General features: G+C 37.0%; 1 protein-coding gene across 1 annotated transcript in view; it reads right to left on the bottom strand.

Annotated features, from left to right (window-relative positions):
• WDR27 (WD repeat domain 27) overlaps nucleotides 1-16932 on the bottom strand; it is a gene marked incomplete at both ends in the record, with an annotated part of 119934 nt that overhangs the window by 71004 nt on the left and 31998 nt on the right. The window contains one exon of the mRNA XM_082756162.1: nucleotides 6094-6191. Within this exon, the coding sequence (XP_082612288.1) occupies nucleotides 6094-6191 (98 nt within the window). The remainder of the gene's footprint in view (nucleotides 1-6093; nucleotides 6192-16932) is intronic.

Raw genomic sequence — 16932 nt, 5'->3', positions numbered from 1 at the left:
TCAGTTTGTGTATATCACTTCTCGTCCTGCCACGGGACACCACTGAAAAGAGACTGGGTCTACCCTCTTTACAGCCTCTCAATGTATTTACAAACACTGATGAGATTCCTCTCCCTCTACCCCCTGGATCCTTGTCTTCTCTGGGCTGAATAGTCCCAACTCTCCCAACCTTTTATCATAGAAGAGATGCACAAGTCCCTTCAGCATTTTTGTGGCACTATGATGGATTCTGCCTAGTAGCTCCATATTTTTGTAATACTGAGACCAGAACTGGACACAGTTCTCCAGGTATATCCTTCACCTCTACTCAGTCATGGTGAGGCTCACCTGCCCCAGCCTGCTGGCAACACTCTTACTCATGAAGCCCAAAACAACATTAACCTTCTTTGCTCCAAGGGTACATTGTTGGTTCACATTCAGCTTGTTGTCCACCAGGATCTCCAAGTCCTTTTCTGCCAAACTGCTTTCCAGCCAGGCGCCCCCCAGCATATATTTGTGCCTGAGATGGTTCCTCCTCATGTGCAGGAGTCCGTCCTCCCTCTTGTTGAATTTCTCAATCTTCTTGCCAGTCTGTTTCTCCAGCCAGGTCTCTCCAGAAGATCTCTGGCATTTCAGTCACTCTTCCCAGTTTGGTGTTGTCTGCAGTCTTGCTGAGGGTGTACTCTGCTCCATCATCCAGATTATTAGATTAGATTTTGAATAGGATTGGACCCAGTACTGGCCCCTGGAGTACTCCACTGGTTACTGGCCTCCAAGTAGGCCTTGGCCACTGATCACTGCCCTCTGAGCCTGGCTGTTCAGCCAGTTTTCAACCCCCTCATTGTGCTCATCCATCCCATACCTCATCAGCTTCTCTGTGAGAATCTTATGGGAGACAGTGTCAAAAGCCTTACTAAAGTCCACGTAGACTATATCCATTGCTTTCCCCTTGTCTACTATGCCAGTCATTTCATCACAGAAGTTTATTAAGTTGGTCCAGCATCACTTCCTCTTCTGAATCCATGGTGAATACTCCTGATGACTCTTGTCCTTCATGCCTATGGAAATGTTTTCCAGAATTCATTGTTCCATCACCTTCCTGGGGCTTGAGGTGAGGCTGACCAGCCTGTAGTTCCCTGGGTCCTGCTTTTCATCCTTTCTGAAGGGCTTTTTCCTCAGAAATGTATAGAAACTGTCTTCCAGGTCATCTAGAGATAGGAAAAACTTCTGAACAGATATTGTATTGAGCTGATAACAAGGTCCATTGGAAGTCCCAGAAAAGGAGAGGTGATGAACCACGTCTAGTGTACATCCATGGAGTCCAGGAGCAGCAGGGGATGAAGATGGAGGCAAGACTGTAACATGTGCCAAAGGTACTTCCTGAAGACTGGGCTGCAAACAGAACCCAAGGAAAGCTACGTACACTACCAACAAGGTAGGTCTAAGGTTCATGCAGAAAACAAGGCTGGAGGCATAACTTGAGACAGGTGTAATTACAATATGCTTCTGGCAGACTGAATGCCCAAGCCTACATTTAAAAGGAGTACCTGGAGCAAGGTGCAGAGTGTGTTGGTGGGGGTCCAAGGCTGTTCAGGACAGTTAGGGCCCAGTGGTACACTCAGGGCCCTGACAGTGCAATCTGTAGCTCAAGTTAAGCTATCTGAAAATCTGAGACATAGCCAGGCCATGCAATTAGTGTCATAAAAACGGATGAAGCTGTAAAACACTATGGCTTTAGCCACATCTTACTGATAAGCAAGAAGGAAGAAATTCACCTTGGAGAAGAAAAGCTTTCACTGCTTCACATTCTGGAACTTCTCTTATGAATGTGATTGCTTAGAATGTGACATACAAGGGAAACAGCAGATTGCTGCCGAAATCTGGACAGATGATTTTTCTCAATATCAGCCAATCATGAAGATAAGGGTATTCATGTAACTTTGCTGGCAAACAAAATTAGTTGTAGCATAAGTGTTTAGTCAATATTCTAAACATTTGATAAAGTGCAGAGGACAGCACTTTGAATTCATGGTTTCCCCCTAATATCATGAATGGAAAAAACTTTCTTTATTCTGGATGTTATAAATCACAATTATCTAATCTGCAAGTTGGAGGAAACAAACAAAATTGAAGTGATACAGACTGGTAAGCCAGAAGAACTGTCATGTGAAATTTAAAGGACACGAACATAATAAAGCAGCTGGTATTTAGTCTAGTTTGCCATTTGGGGTTGCCATGGTTTTATTGTAAGGGAATGGAATTTTCCCTAATTAGACTTCTCTGCTCTTTCTATGCATTAATTTTAGAGCAGTGGGTTACAGAAATAAATCTGTCTCTCACTACCCTATGTCTTCATGAACATACTTACTGAAAGCAGGCAGGACTGTGGGATAAGGAGACTTAGTCTATACTTGAATCCACCATTTTTTTCATGGAAAGATGAACATTAAATGATAGAGGCAACAGGAAGAGATTCCTATGAATCAGTGCTACTCTTGACTTCTGGGGGGAAGGGAAAGGGGGGGAGAGGTAAGGGAGGGGAGGGGGGGGTTATGATATCTGAAATACATTCACCAAAGAGATAGAAAGAGATAAAAATTGTAAAAGAGATAAAACGGTAGAGTTTCTGTATTTTATGGGCACTTAGGAGTCTACAATGTTTCATCATAAAGAACACAAAGTCTTTCAAAAAATATTAGCATGCACCAAGTGTTGTTGGTACCTCCTGATTATTACCTTTTAGTCTGACACTTTCTTGGGAACCCTGAATCTGGTAACTAGTATTCTTCTCAACAACATTCCCATTGAACCTCAATTTAATTTCTGTGCTCACTGCTTCCAACTTGGACCTTGGTAATATTTTGGTAATATTTTCACTTGTCCTCCAACTAGCCATTCTTTTTAGACAAGACAGGCTTAAAATGTTCTTCACAATGTCTTCACAGTGTCTTGGAAGATGATCAAAGGTCATTATCTTACCCCACTGTATGCATTCACAAAGCCTGGTAATTCATTATTGTAACCTGAAAGAATAGTAGCCAGTTTTCTTCTTCCAAAAAGATCTAACCTCCTTAGTTCTTTATGCTGCTTTGTAGATTGTCTGAAGTTTTTCTTAGCTACATTTATAATGAAGCGAAGAATGCGGGAGAAGTATACAAATATTCAAAATCTTCAGATGAAACTTTAAAAATCCATGCATTTCAAAGTAAATGAAGCAGGAGTCTAAGTCCAAAAGTCACTAATAGCATCCAAGATTCCCTCATTTATTGGCAAGATGACCTGGCTGTGTGAGGTTGGCTGACAACATCAGAAGTTTAAATGTCTTTTCTTGTACCACCTTCAGAGGAACCCATAAGACTTCCTGGCACTCTCTGAAGTAGTCCTGGAATGCCTCCAAACCATCCATAGTGAAAGATGCAGATGGATTTACAGCTTTATCCACCAAGGATGATGAAAGTGGAAGGTGCAAAAACACTTTCACCAACTTCAAGAACAAGAGAAAACATACATAAATGAATTTTCACTGGGGAAAAAGAAAAAAAAAAAAAAGAGTTTGATAATACAGACTGAATGGAAAAAGTCTTGTGGAACTCAGGGGGGAAAAAAAAAAGGAAGAAAAAAAAGAAAAAAGAAACACTGTGTTCAAAGCCTATAAAGCTGCAGGCCAGGATAAAGTGTCTGAAGATTTATTCTAAGCAAGGACCAAAAAAGAACCTGAGCATTCTGCTGTGATTCCTCAGTTAATAATGATAAAAGCAATGCAAGTCAGAAGAATGAAAAAAATGAATTATCAAATAAATTGAACTAAAGAAACAACTAAGGAAGAAATTGTGCAGAATCTTTGAAAATGATTTCCCATGATTTCAACTGCAGCTTTCCAGAGCACTATGCTCTGGAGTTTTCCCATTTCATCAGCATTTTTCACTTTATAGTATCACTACATATAGTATTAGTGGATAAAATTCATTAAGGGCAATAAGCAGATTAAACAAAAGAAAAACAGTTTTCACTGTGGATGCCTGAGGCAAATAATGAAAACAAAATGAACAGACAATAAAAGTTAGTGTTACTTGCAGTTAGTGTTACTACCCACAACTCTGCAAACAGTACAAATCAGAAGGTTGACTTACCTTTGCTATATTTCAAAACACTGGAAAATGACTTCATTTAAAAAATAAATAAATAAAAAAATAAGAACTTATTCTGGCAACGCCTCTTCCCACCCCCACCCCCCCCCCCAAAAAAAAAAAAAAAAAAAAAGTAGAAAAAGAGATCATTCCAGAGGGACCGTTCAAAATACAGTAATGGCAGATGCACCACCTTTACAAATCAGCAACTTCAAGAGATTAAAGGAACTGGCCCACCATAAGATTGTTTAGGAACTAATCTCTCCTCTAAGTACAAGGGATGAACTGGATTTGATTGGACAAGACCTATGAACAAAAAAGCAAAAGTTTTCAATCTGTGTAACTGTATAGTACACCTAGCACTCTGGTAGAGACTTGTTCCAAGTTCAGACAGAGCTTTCCAAGCTCAACCATTTCAAAATTATTTATGTAAAAAACACCTGGTGAACATATTAGGAAAAAGTGAACAGTTTTCTCCCTTATGAGAACTGAAAAGTAGATTTTAAAATACAGAAGATTTAACCTCTGGCCAGAGGAATGAGGGAAATTTTCATTTTTAAAAATTTGTTGTTTTTTATTTAAAAAAAAAAAGTTACAAACAATAGCACAATGGTGATTTATTTGCTCTATTTTTTCCTCTACAATGATTACTGTCATTGATTGCTCTGTAGTGTGAAACAAGCATACATATTTACACAATACCTATAGCACAGCCTGAAAATATGGATAATTAAGGACTTGAATAAATTTTTTTGAAGTTTGGCTAGCAGAACTCAGCAGACACTAGAATACACTGACTTTGCCAAATTAAATATGGAGCAAGAACATACATAAATTATTCCCCTCTTCCCAGGACATATTCATTTAATTGATTGCACAGATTTTACACTTTAACTATTTTACCATTCACCTGCTCTACTTATATAAGTATTTAAAAATGAAGAGACAGATAAGTGATCTGTGAAAACCTCTCTACTTTTTCATTACTCTTCTAGAAACACAGTTTGAACTGCTTATTAGAAAAACATAAGAAGGTAACGGATTCCAACCTCAGCAGTCTCTAGTTTCATTACTTTCTGACATTCAGTACAGGTAATAACAGCAATGCTTTTGGCAAGAACATATGTGCCCCCTATAGGTTTAATGTATTCTTACCACAGAAATTTGGAAATAATTGAAACAACCATTATGCATTCCTAAACAGAAATTCAATATCAGAATAATAATATTAAAAATTTTTTTAAAAAAAAGTAAAGAAAAAATCAGTAAGTATGTTTACATATGCACAAAGCAAATATTAAATTATTCTCACAGACTTAAGCAACCTTTCCCATTCAAATCACTTTTCTTTTAAATATAATTCCTGCACAAAAACCTGCACAAAAGAGATTGCCCCAGGTATTTCCTTTCCTGTGCAGTGTTCCCTCCCTGCCACTCTCTCTGTCCCATAGCTTTCCCAAGTACAACAGCAAAAAGCTTCTGGAAGAAGTGCAGCATCTTTTTCTGAGTTTATCATAGAGTATTATGCATATTTATAGAACTGTATAAATGATTTATAATAATGCTGTTACAATTGCATTTGTATTTTAAAAGCTGGATCATAAATTTTACCTCCTTTAGCAGTAATGACATGCTGTTTTGGAAATACCATTAGCATCAATATACTATTTTATATATACGATTAGATCTCCGTAAGGTGGGTAAGACATAGGCGATAAATCTTGACTATTTAATGGTTTTCACATAAGTAACTGCAACTGAGGAACCAAAGGGTAAAAATCTACTCAACATTACATTTGGTCTGTTAAAATAAGTAAATTCTAGTTAGCCCAGTATCCCTTAATAATATGCATAATACTTTTTTAAAGGCCTGATTGCAGATCTGGTTCCACACACTAGTTTCTAGTAGTATACCACAGAAAGTATGACAACTCTGAATAGAGACGAAGCATACCTTTTTATTCCAAGGTACCTAATTCAGCCTTACCTGAGAGTTCTTAAATCCCAGAGTTTGATGCCATCACCTACAGCCGTGGTCAAAAAGAGGTTGTAAGCTTCAGGTTGCTGAGTGCTGAATGCTGACCCCTGAAATATTAAAATTATTTTCAAATAACTCTTCTCGTGATACTAAATATTTTGTCCATTCAAGAATAAATATATAGTTTGTTAGATTGTGTGAATAAAAGTTTTTCTGCACACATACAAAGGAGCACAGAGGACCACTGGCATGTGGAGGGTCCCCCACAATGCTCTTAGACAAATGCAGCATTGCCTCGACTTCTCTCAGGGCTGTCCCTGGATAGCCACAAGCCCTTTGAGACAGGGATGACACCCACCAAAATTAGTCAAAAGGAGAGGTTCTCTTGGTTACCAAACAGACTGACAGGAATAAATGCCTATGGGTATGGAGTTAATTATGGTATTCAAGAGCATAACATTTTGGGATTGCACAAGACTTTATGGGCCTGTGTGTACTGGAGTGTTTGAGGGTTTGGGTACCAGCAACTGGTGGGGGACCACAGGTCAGGTGGCCTGTTGGTCTAAGTGCCAGCTACTAGAGAGACTGGAGTGAGGGAAATTAAATGCGAGCAGTGGAGTTGGACCACAGGTAATAGGAGCCCAAGGATCTGAGATGTAAGCAACTAAGGCAAGAGAGGGTACATTAAGCCGGCACGATCCCTAGTGAACTTTAAGCTAGCCAGTGAGCAGGTGAAGTGGTTTGGTAGCTAAGTGTGTGTGTCTCAGAAAGTAAAGAACCTGGAAGAGTTGGCTACCAGAAGGCCCAGGCCAACCGCCAGAGAGACCATATTGTGAGAGGGTCAAAAACTGAGGAACCCACCCACCTGTGGAGGGGGCTGAATAGGGGGTTGGAGCTGAATGGGACAACTTGAAAGAGCAAAGATCCAGGACCAGCTATCAGATGAACCACATCTAAAGTCTAAATACCATTCCTGGAGTAATCCTAAGCGTGTGCAAGGCTGCTGGTCTACACCAGCAGCTGGTGTAGGGCTGCAGGTCTCAGGAGTTTGCTTACCCTGGTGCCAGCAGCTGGAGATAGCAGAGATCCAGGGTCAGCTAGTGGACAGTCTCTATCTAAGCCACTCTTCCCACTAATGGACTTTCATCCAAATCAGCCAAAGAGGGAAAAATGATGCGGCTGTCAGTGATGTCTATGTTTGTGTGAGTGCTGAGTGCTTTTGTCTGTGTTGACCTGTGTATGTGTATAGATGTGCCAACTGGGAACACAAGTTCAGCCTCACTACTGGCTGGGCCCAGGGGAAGGGATCTATGGCATTCTCAACTCCATTGGGTTACTGGATTCATCTACTTCTAACAACATTTTATCAGAACTTCAGAAGCATTATTTGGCTTTGTAAAGCTGGCAAGATTCAGTTTATGCAAACTTCCTAGACCTATTCTATATGTTTACTATTCATCAGTTTTCAGCTGACCCTTCAAAGAAACATAATTCCCAAAGCCTCTCACTGTAACATGTACTAGTTTAACTTCACATCTGTTTGCAGTAGAAAACAATTGTTATGATCCTCACAATCATTAAGATCTTCAAAGAAAGGTTGTCACCCCAAAAACATTTTAAAAGCAGCAAGACCTCAATACTTTCCCAGATCCTTAAAGGAAGTTTCAGGTTGTATTTTCTATCTTCATTCAAGGCTTTCTTGTTACTAAAGGACAGCAAACCATATGAATATTGCCCAACAGCATGTCAAGGAAGTTTCATGTCATCAGAACAAACTAATTTTACACCTTCCCATAGGCATGGCCAAAATATTGACCAATTATACAAATGTGAAACGGCCAATGGCCATTCATTAGTAAATCATGTATTCCAATGATTAATTAGAGGACTATAGCACTCATAGAATGACTAATTAAAATTTGTTTATATTAAAGCAGAAAATGGATATGTAATATCAGCAGGGAACATTTTTAGCAAACTCTAGTTTAAAGCTACTTTTTGTGAGGAACACCTCGCGTAGATGAAAATAATATCTGGAATCTGAAAAGAAGTAAAAATAGAAAACCTTAAGCAATCAACTATCTTTACAAAGCCTAACTATGTTATACAGCCAGAGTAGTCCAACATTTAACTATAAGCCATGTTTATCCCTGGCATAAGTGGGCACACTTTCCACTGACTTCAGTAGTAATTGCACTCATTCATACCAGGAGCAGTTTTGGCTTCATACCTTTAAATAATTAAATCTGGTCTATCTTTAAACCTCTGATTTTTTAACATCCACATTGGCAAACCTTGACCTTTTTACTGGCTACAAACTTCTTTCTCCAGGGAACTAAATATAAACAGTTGGAACGCCTTCTTTCCTTTCCCCACCATTCACATTCTTGATTTGGCTGAATACATCACAAAAACCTCAAGGCCCTTTCCCGCAATCAGTTCTTGACTGCCAGGAATCTTCTATTCCTTGCGAAAACTGGCGTATGGGTGGAAAGTGCTCCAGTACTTTTTCAAGAAATTTCCCCAAATGGTAAGACAAAGCAGGGCACTCAGAACTAAAAAGACTATAAGAGTTTTCACTTCCTAAACTAAGGATTACCACAGCCTGCTCTAACAGATGAAATGAAATACACTGTGCCACTGATTTTCCAACAAAGACAAAGCCTACACATTCTCACATTAGCTCTGTATATACATTCTGTAAAAAGAATAATTGCAAGAGAGAAAGACAATATTTGTCCAAAGGATGATGTTCATTAAGTTACAGAGCACCCTCATTTATGTGATTTGGAAATTATTCACCATTTCTTTCTTCAGTCACCAGTCATCACAGAGTCTAATAAAAAACACTCTCTAGACAAGTGCATATTTACTTCCAGCAACACTCCTTTACTTTATGAAGCATGAACAGTAATACATGTGATCAAATATTAATATAAATAATTTGTTCCGTCCTTCCTTGCCCTGATGTTTTGTCAGTAACATACTTTTCCAATCTAAAGCCATACTTGTATCCTCGAACTACAATTGCTACTGAGTATTGCTATAAAAAGTATACTAGTTGGGATACTATGCAAGCTGAATGTTGTTTATCCCTTCGTGTTTTTATCATTTTTTATCATCTGTTAATTTATGAGAATCTATCCTAAAATACAAAGTAGTAGTATATGTTAACACACTCTGCAATCTATATTTATTGCTTCCCCTAAAAGGACACAGTTCAACAGAATGCCTACCTAATTCACTGATTACATATAAATACCATGAATATCATCTGAACAGTCTGGTTGGCTTATGTTAAAGGCATCAATCAATAGCTATCTCAGAAAGCACTCCACACCTTACAGGCAAATACATACCTTCAGACAGGTTTGTCACCACAGCTAGGAAAAAATTAGCTGACTGTTCAAATACTATATAATTTCTGAGTTTCTTATTACATTTTTCATCATATACATTTCCTAGCAAATAGACCAATGTACTTTTAAACAAAAAGGTCCTAGAGAGAAAACCAAAAACCTTGCTGTTTCTCTGAAAATTAATGTATTCTTTAATTGTGCTTGCTGGTAGGACACAATACCCTCAAAATATTTGCTATTGGTGATGATGGACTCTTGCTCAAAAAGTACATTTTGCAGCAGTACAACTGTGCTGTTAACTCTAAAGTTCCGAATCTGCATAACCTGATCTCAAATTGACACCCATTTCTGTATCTCAGTGGTTTCCAAACTGAGAAACAGGAACACAATTTTGATATTTCAGTCGATTTATTTTATTACGTGACTTAAACATTAGTATACAAAGCAAAACACTCATGGCTCCAACAGAAACCATGAAAAGTCAAGTAATAATTCGGCAATCATCAATAAACATTTCTCTTTAGGTGATCTTATGTATCAAAACAAAATTGTCAAGCTGTATCACTGTTTGAAAAACAAGAAATTAAGGCAATGTAAATCCATTATAATTAGCTTAGGATGTTCACCTTGTCAGGCTTGGTGTAAGACCTCTAAAGACTATTTGCCAAAGTGTGATGAAGTTACTATTGCCAGAATAGCAATATTTGCTCATTGCATCAAAGGGAGCTTAATGGCACCACTAGCGTCTAGTAATAACCTGCACTAAAAAATGTCATAAGCAGTTTTGAGAGTAGGGTCAGGAAACCAGAACATCCCCCTCCCAGGTGGCTGTTTCCTCCATGCTACACCACACTTTCTCTTGCTCCCTCTCTCTCTCTGAAGCCTGCCCTGTGTACCATGACATAGGTTAAGGGAAGAGTGAAGGTTCACTTCAGTGAGAAGTGGATGATTTCCATCAGTATCCTCAGTTGGAGGAGAGCAGTGAACCTCCACCTGCCATTTTCTGAGCAAATGACCTGAAAACTAAGCTATTTCATGAAGCTACAGCAGTATCATCACCACATCTCTGAAGACTGTAATTAGCATAAACATGGTTTCATTAGGAAATTGAGTAACTATACGGTCTGCTGATTTTCATCTAGAATTTTTTAACCTGCTCCCCTGTTTAAATCCAATCTGACAGAGAAATAAAAGTCTAGTGATAATTATATTTCCGCAAGATACATGTAAATGAGTAATTAGCATACAAAAATTCAAACCAGAACAGCCATTAAGTGACTTTGTTTTGAAAGCCACTAACCAGCCAACATGTGTCATTCAGAACAGGCATGCATGCAAATATTGTGCATCTCTCAGTCAACTAGTAACAAGGACAGGACAAGAAGATGACATTGCAATTGGGGAAGAGTGTTAAGTGAACACAGAGAACAAAACTGGAAGTGCAAGTGGTGCAAAAGAACGTCATAAAGAATATAATACTTAGATTGCAGTTCTGGTGGAATACATGTCCTTGAACAACTGAGGACAATTTGGTGCCAAGAGGCTTTGCTAAGGAAACAAGAATACGCTGAGATTTTTAATAAGCATTAATATGCTCAATTAAATCAAGATCATAGAACTTCAAAGCAAGCAGTATAAGGCCCACAGTTCTGCAAGTAATTTAATTGTGTAAACTTTAATCATACCTCAAGCTGCAAGAGCTAGACATGTCTTTTGTGGTTTTCTCTCCCAGACTTCAGTACCTAAGTTGCACTATTTTGGATCCAGTCCTAAGGGTTCTGTATATAATCAAATCCTAAATAACTCTACTAATCTAAACTAGGTGACAACCGGGAAGTGATTTGGCAAAAGCAGTACAAATATAAACAAAAACCTTCTAGTAAGCATGCTATGCAGAAAAACGTCTTCCTTACATGAGTTTTAGTCTTATGATTTTGTGCAGTTTATACTTTTTCTTCTAGTGTTTTTCTTCAACCAATATTTTAAATTTGACACAGACCCACAAGTATAGCTCTAAAATGACCTTTTTGTAAGCTTTGGAATATCCACATTCCATTCAAGAGATGCTTGATACATTCTTGCCCTGGTTTCCTTTGTGTAATGTTGATGAAATAACACAAACTCACAACAAAAATACTCTTCTGTAGAATATAAGGAAAGACCTGAAGAAAACACTTCTATTCAATGGATAGAATAGAATTCTATTCTATACAACAGATGAATAGGTTTAGTGAAAATAAGTTTATGTATGTGTGGGCATATATACACATACACAATATGTGTGTGTATATATATATGATATATATACACACACACACACACACACACAGACACCACATTACATTCAACCGTTGTTGCAATTTAAGGTTTTTAAATTAAACAATTAAACAGCATGGTATTAAGACATCCAGCTATTCCTACAGTTAAAGAAAGATAAAGGAAAAAGATAAGTACAGCAGTATACACGATGCTAGCGTGCAAATACATTTTCACTTCATTCATTATTCTTCATCTCACTATAACATGTAGCAACTCAGAGCAGCTTCTTACTAACACGGTTGTCTAGGTTTACTAGCCAAGATTTCTTTCTTACACCTCTCTCTGCTCTGGCATTCAATAATGACTATTTGTTCCTCAGCATCCATGTAATTTTTGTAATATTCTTCAGCATTATACTATTGAATTTTTCATTTCTGAAGTATTCCTCTGCATTAAAAGCAGAGTTTAAAATGACTAGACTTCATAACTGATACTGCATTTAAAGATGCTTCGAATTATTCTTCATACTAAAACAGAAATCCCAACCTTCTGTGAGTGAGCTTCAGTGATGCTGCTCTCTTCATTTCCCTTCCTCCTCATGGACATTACCTCCCCAAAGCTACTTTCTTCCAGTCCTTGCACCTGTCACCTCTGTAAGACACCGAGGTTGAAGGACTTGAGAGGGAAGACATAATCAGGGCAGAAGGAGCTCTGGAAAGAGCTCTGGAAAGGACAGTAACCTGCATGGCTGCGGATGGCCAGAAGAGGGAAAAAAAAAAAAAATACAGTAGGAAGGGGGAATTACATACAGGAGAAAGAGGAAAAAAAATGAAAGTGGTTGTAGGTGTGTAGTGTGAAATGGAGAACAGTGACAAGATAAAAGACCAGTTAGAAGTCCCATCCTGTTGCTGCTACTGCTTTCTTCTCCAGGAAAGAAGAGCCAGTAGGAATGGGCAGGACAACCACCATACTCACATTTCACCTGAAAAGAGGAGGGATGATTGCAGCAATTTCCTAGCCTACAATAGGAAACATTCCATGTACTTATTCTCTCTCTCTCTCTCTCTCTCCCCCCACACTGTATGAGCAATGAGCATGTACTCTATATTAATTTGCAATATTACACAAAACATTAGCAAGAACAGAGATTTCTTTGCACAGCTCATGTTTCAGATAAGTGATAAGTTTTCATCAGCTGTAATAAAATTGGCAGCCTCTATCTCATGCAAGGGTATGGTCTGATTTTACAGTAATTATAGTCAGGATGATTCAACACATTCCTAAAGCTAAAGACAAAGCTACTCAAAGCTGTAGCTAGACTACAGCTTTCTTTATCTATGCTGTGGCAAGTAATGGTTCAGTAGAGTAGTATGTCATCTTCAGGATATCATTAATAAAGCAAGACCTTATTGTACTAATAACTGCCTCTGCAACACGGGATATGCTACACATAACTAAACTTAAAATAATTTCGTGAAAGATGACTTTTACATTAGTTCTCTTTGATAGGCCAAAGAGGGAGATTTTCAAAATTAGACAGAAGAGTAAGGCCACAGATTCTGAGATTTAGTTGATATTTAAATATTTGAACGTTCTTTTGAACATTTACCTGTAACACATTCTAAATTTCTGTTGTGTCACACACATAATCCAGGAGTAGCTTTACAGAAACTGATTCAGCAGCAGGTTATATGCACGTACAAGTAATATGACAATTTTATTTAATTTTCACTCCCACTTATCTTCTAAATACATTTTCATATTCAGAATAATACATTTCTAAAAGGAAACAAGATTACAAGATTCACAGACATTGGTTAAAATGGGTTGCATTAAGTAAAAATTAGCACTCCATCTTCTAGGAGATATACTTTATAAACATCAGTGCAGCCAAGTATTTTATATTTATATATATATATATATATATATATATATATATATAAAGTCACACAGATATATAGATATAGATATTTGCAATTTTCTCCTAAATTGTTCAGGAAGAAGATTCTGCATACTCTTCTACCATACATCAAACAATGTCTACAGTAAAAAACATATTCCAAGTGATAAAATAAGCTTAATCAAGTACCCTGAAGGCTGAGATAAATCAATGTCATTTCTTGCAACTAATCTCCAGAACTGACAAAAAGAACTATGTAAAGTAATTACACTGCAAGTTATATGTGCTTGCTTACAGCTGCACAGCAGTATTATTCAGCAATAAATTAATCTCATGCTGGTCTTGTATGTTGCTAGAATCCCCCATAAATGCAACAGAGAACTTGCAGACAGGTTTCTCCCACATTTAATTCAACCAGATCTTCATTAGTGTTTTATAAAGACCCTCTAAATATATTTTATCTTTATTATTATTATTTATTAAAAACAAACTCCCAATCTCTCCCACTTAATGCTGTTCAGGTTGCATCCAAAAGCAATGTTGGAGCGTGGGAACTCACTTGTTTTTGCATGAAGCCAAAACAGAAAATGCACTTCAAGAATATACATAATGCATTGCAATCAGTAGTGAGCATTAAACCTACAGGAAAGCCTCCATAAATCTTAAGGTGTGGGCATTGGTTCCTTAAAACCAACTATTTCATTCCACAGATTTGCTTCTACTTCACTACCCCTCCCCAGTAGCTAAGGTAGTCACGTCCTTAGATTCCAATGTATTTTGCACTTTAAACAGGATATAGAATTACAAAAATATGCAGAATACTATGTGTACACTATAAATTATTTCAGCATATTCTCTTAATGCAAATGTTCCAAGTTATATTTACTCTAACAGTTGAAATTATACTAATGTAACAAAAGAGCTGATGATATAATTTTCCTACAGACCTATCTAAAGTATTAATTTTATATAACTGAAAAAATAATTGAGAACCTTGATCTATAATTTTCCCCCAAATGGTCAATTTTCTTTGCTATACCACGTCTCTAGTTTTTCTCCCAAGAGAATACTTGTCCACAGCTTTAAAGTTTTTCTTGATTAAATAACCTGAAGCCACTCAGCTGACCAAGCAAAAAGAAAAGCCAAAACTTTAAGCCTGTGTGTGTAACAAATAGTACTGAAATAGCACAATTTTAAGTGTTTTACCAGATCACATCGCTCAGGAAAACCCACAGAGTTATACAAAAGTAGTAATAAGGAACTGTTTTCAACCCACAGAAGCAAGGGCTTTCCAAATAGGAATGAAGAGCCATACTCAACCAAACCTAACACAGTAGGCATTCCAGCAGGAATGTACAGGAATAGATTTCCAAACATTCAAATCAAATTTCACATGTAAAGAAAAAAGAAAAAAAGCCCAAAGATGAGGGTTTAAAAGCCATCCACTCCATTGTAATACTGAGCAATTTTTCTTTCCATTTCTGAATGAAACAGATGACTTTGGATTCAACTTTATAGAATAGTTACATAAGACATATAAGACTACAAACCTAAATTCTCTCATGAGATTCAACAAACTAGCAAGAGGAACCTATCATTCGTTTACATAGAAAGTAAGTTGCACATTCTGTATATTTTGTCATTTGGTTTCAAGTACTAAAAGCACAAACAAGAAAACTGATTGAGAAATGGCAAATCCAAGCCAATTTTCTGAAAAATATGGCTCTCCTCAGTTCCCAGCACCTTGTACTGGTTTACCTTCTAATGGCATTTTCTAAAGGCTATGAATTCATGATTCCTCCCTGATGATTTTTACCTGCAAGCCTTCAGGATGCAACAGTGTATTTCCATCATGACATACTTGGGCATGATATATTAACATAAAAGTGACTGAAAATCAGGCTGAAAGGAGAGAAACAGTTCAAGATCATCTACTCTTCAAGTATGTTAAGCCCACACTATAAATTATTATAGCAGTATAGCATTATGCTATTTGCTCACAAGACTTGATTTCAATCTCTTGCTAAGCCTACAGGACTGACTTTGATTTCTAGTGTTAGATTCAAGTAACATGGAAAGCAATTATGGCACAGTTTAAAATGGACCATTTTTCAAGAGGAGACATAAATGTTCAAGTATAAAAAAATCAAACATTTATTCAAAACGTTAAAAAAAAAAAAAAGCCCAGGTTTCCATGGGCATTTCACAGTAGAAGAAATTTCACATAATATGCCACTATGTGCAGATTGTTTTCTTTCTAAAGGCCCTGTTCTAAAATAAAATAAATTAAAAAAAATAAATAAACCATTGCTTGGCTTAAGGCTGTTTTATGGCTACTTTACACAACATACTCTGAAATGGAAGAAAATAATTTTCATAGCAGGAAAAAAAAAAAAAAAAAAGATTGACAGCTTCCCTATAAGAGCAATAAACTCTTAGATAATAGAGTGAATAAAATCTGTACTCCTATCACTTCCAATTTATTCCTTTCTCACATAATCTTTTGGGTCAAGAAACTGTACAAGGCCCTTTATCTCACCTTCTTCTTCAACTTGCACATCCAAGAAGCTTATAGCTACCTCTACTTGTAAGAAACCCTATTTATACACAGTGCAGTTATAAACAGTGAAGGAGAACAACAATAGGAATAGGAATTTACTCTGAGAATAGCCTTCTGCTGTTGTAAAAAAGTTTGGTTGTTGGTTTTTTTTTTTTTGATAGATTTGGTTTTGTTGCTGTAACTTTTTTTTTTTAATCTTTTTTGCTTTTAATTGTAATAACAATGATGATATCAGTAAATACACAAATGATAAACTTCTTGTTCCCATGTCAGGAGCAGAATATTGGAGGAATATGTAGCCCCTAGTGTAAGAAATACACTCAGAACACTATATAACAATTTTGGCCCTTGGTAAAAAAAGAATACAATAAGATGCTAGAATAGGTTATAAGACTTATTAGAATTTTACAGCTCCCTTTATTTCCCCATGCAAGAACTGAGTGTTAAATTGGTTTCCTCTTTGTCATGGAGTATTTTGAGATATCAAAATTCAGTATGAATGTTAAATAACATCTACATTATTACTTCAACAAATCAGCATGGAAAAGCCTTCTGTTTTCTAAACAGCATGTTAAAAATGCAGGTCAAAAATATGGAAAGTATTAAAAGCTATAAAAATGGCTAGCAGATTACAAACATTGTAAATATTTACAATTAATGGTTCCTATTGAACTGCAGTATTACAGTCTGGCCCAAGTAAGGCAAAGGGTAAGATATACTGCCCTGCTAGCAGGCTTGTTCAGTCATTCCTACTGCTGCTTGCTTTCCAC

Source organism: Aythya marila (genome assembly GCF_965140915.1).
Source record: "Aythya marila genome assembly, chromosome: 3".
Taxonomy (NCBI): domain Eukaryota; kingdom Metazoa; phylum Chordata; class Aves; order Anseriformes; family Anatidae; genus Aythya; species Aythya marila.
This window is presented reverse-complemented; position numbering and strand designations above follow the sequence as displayed.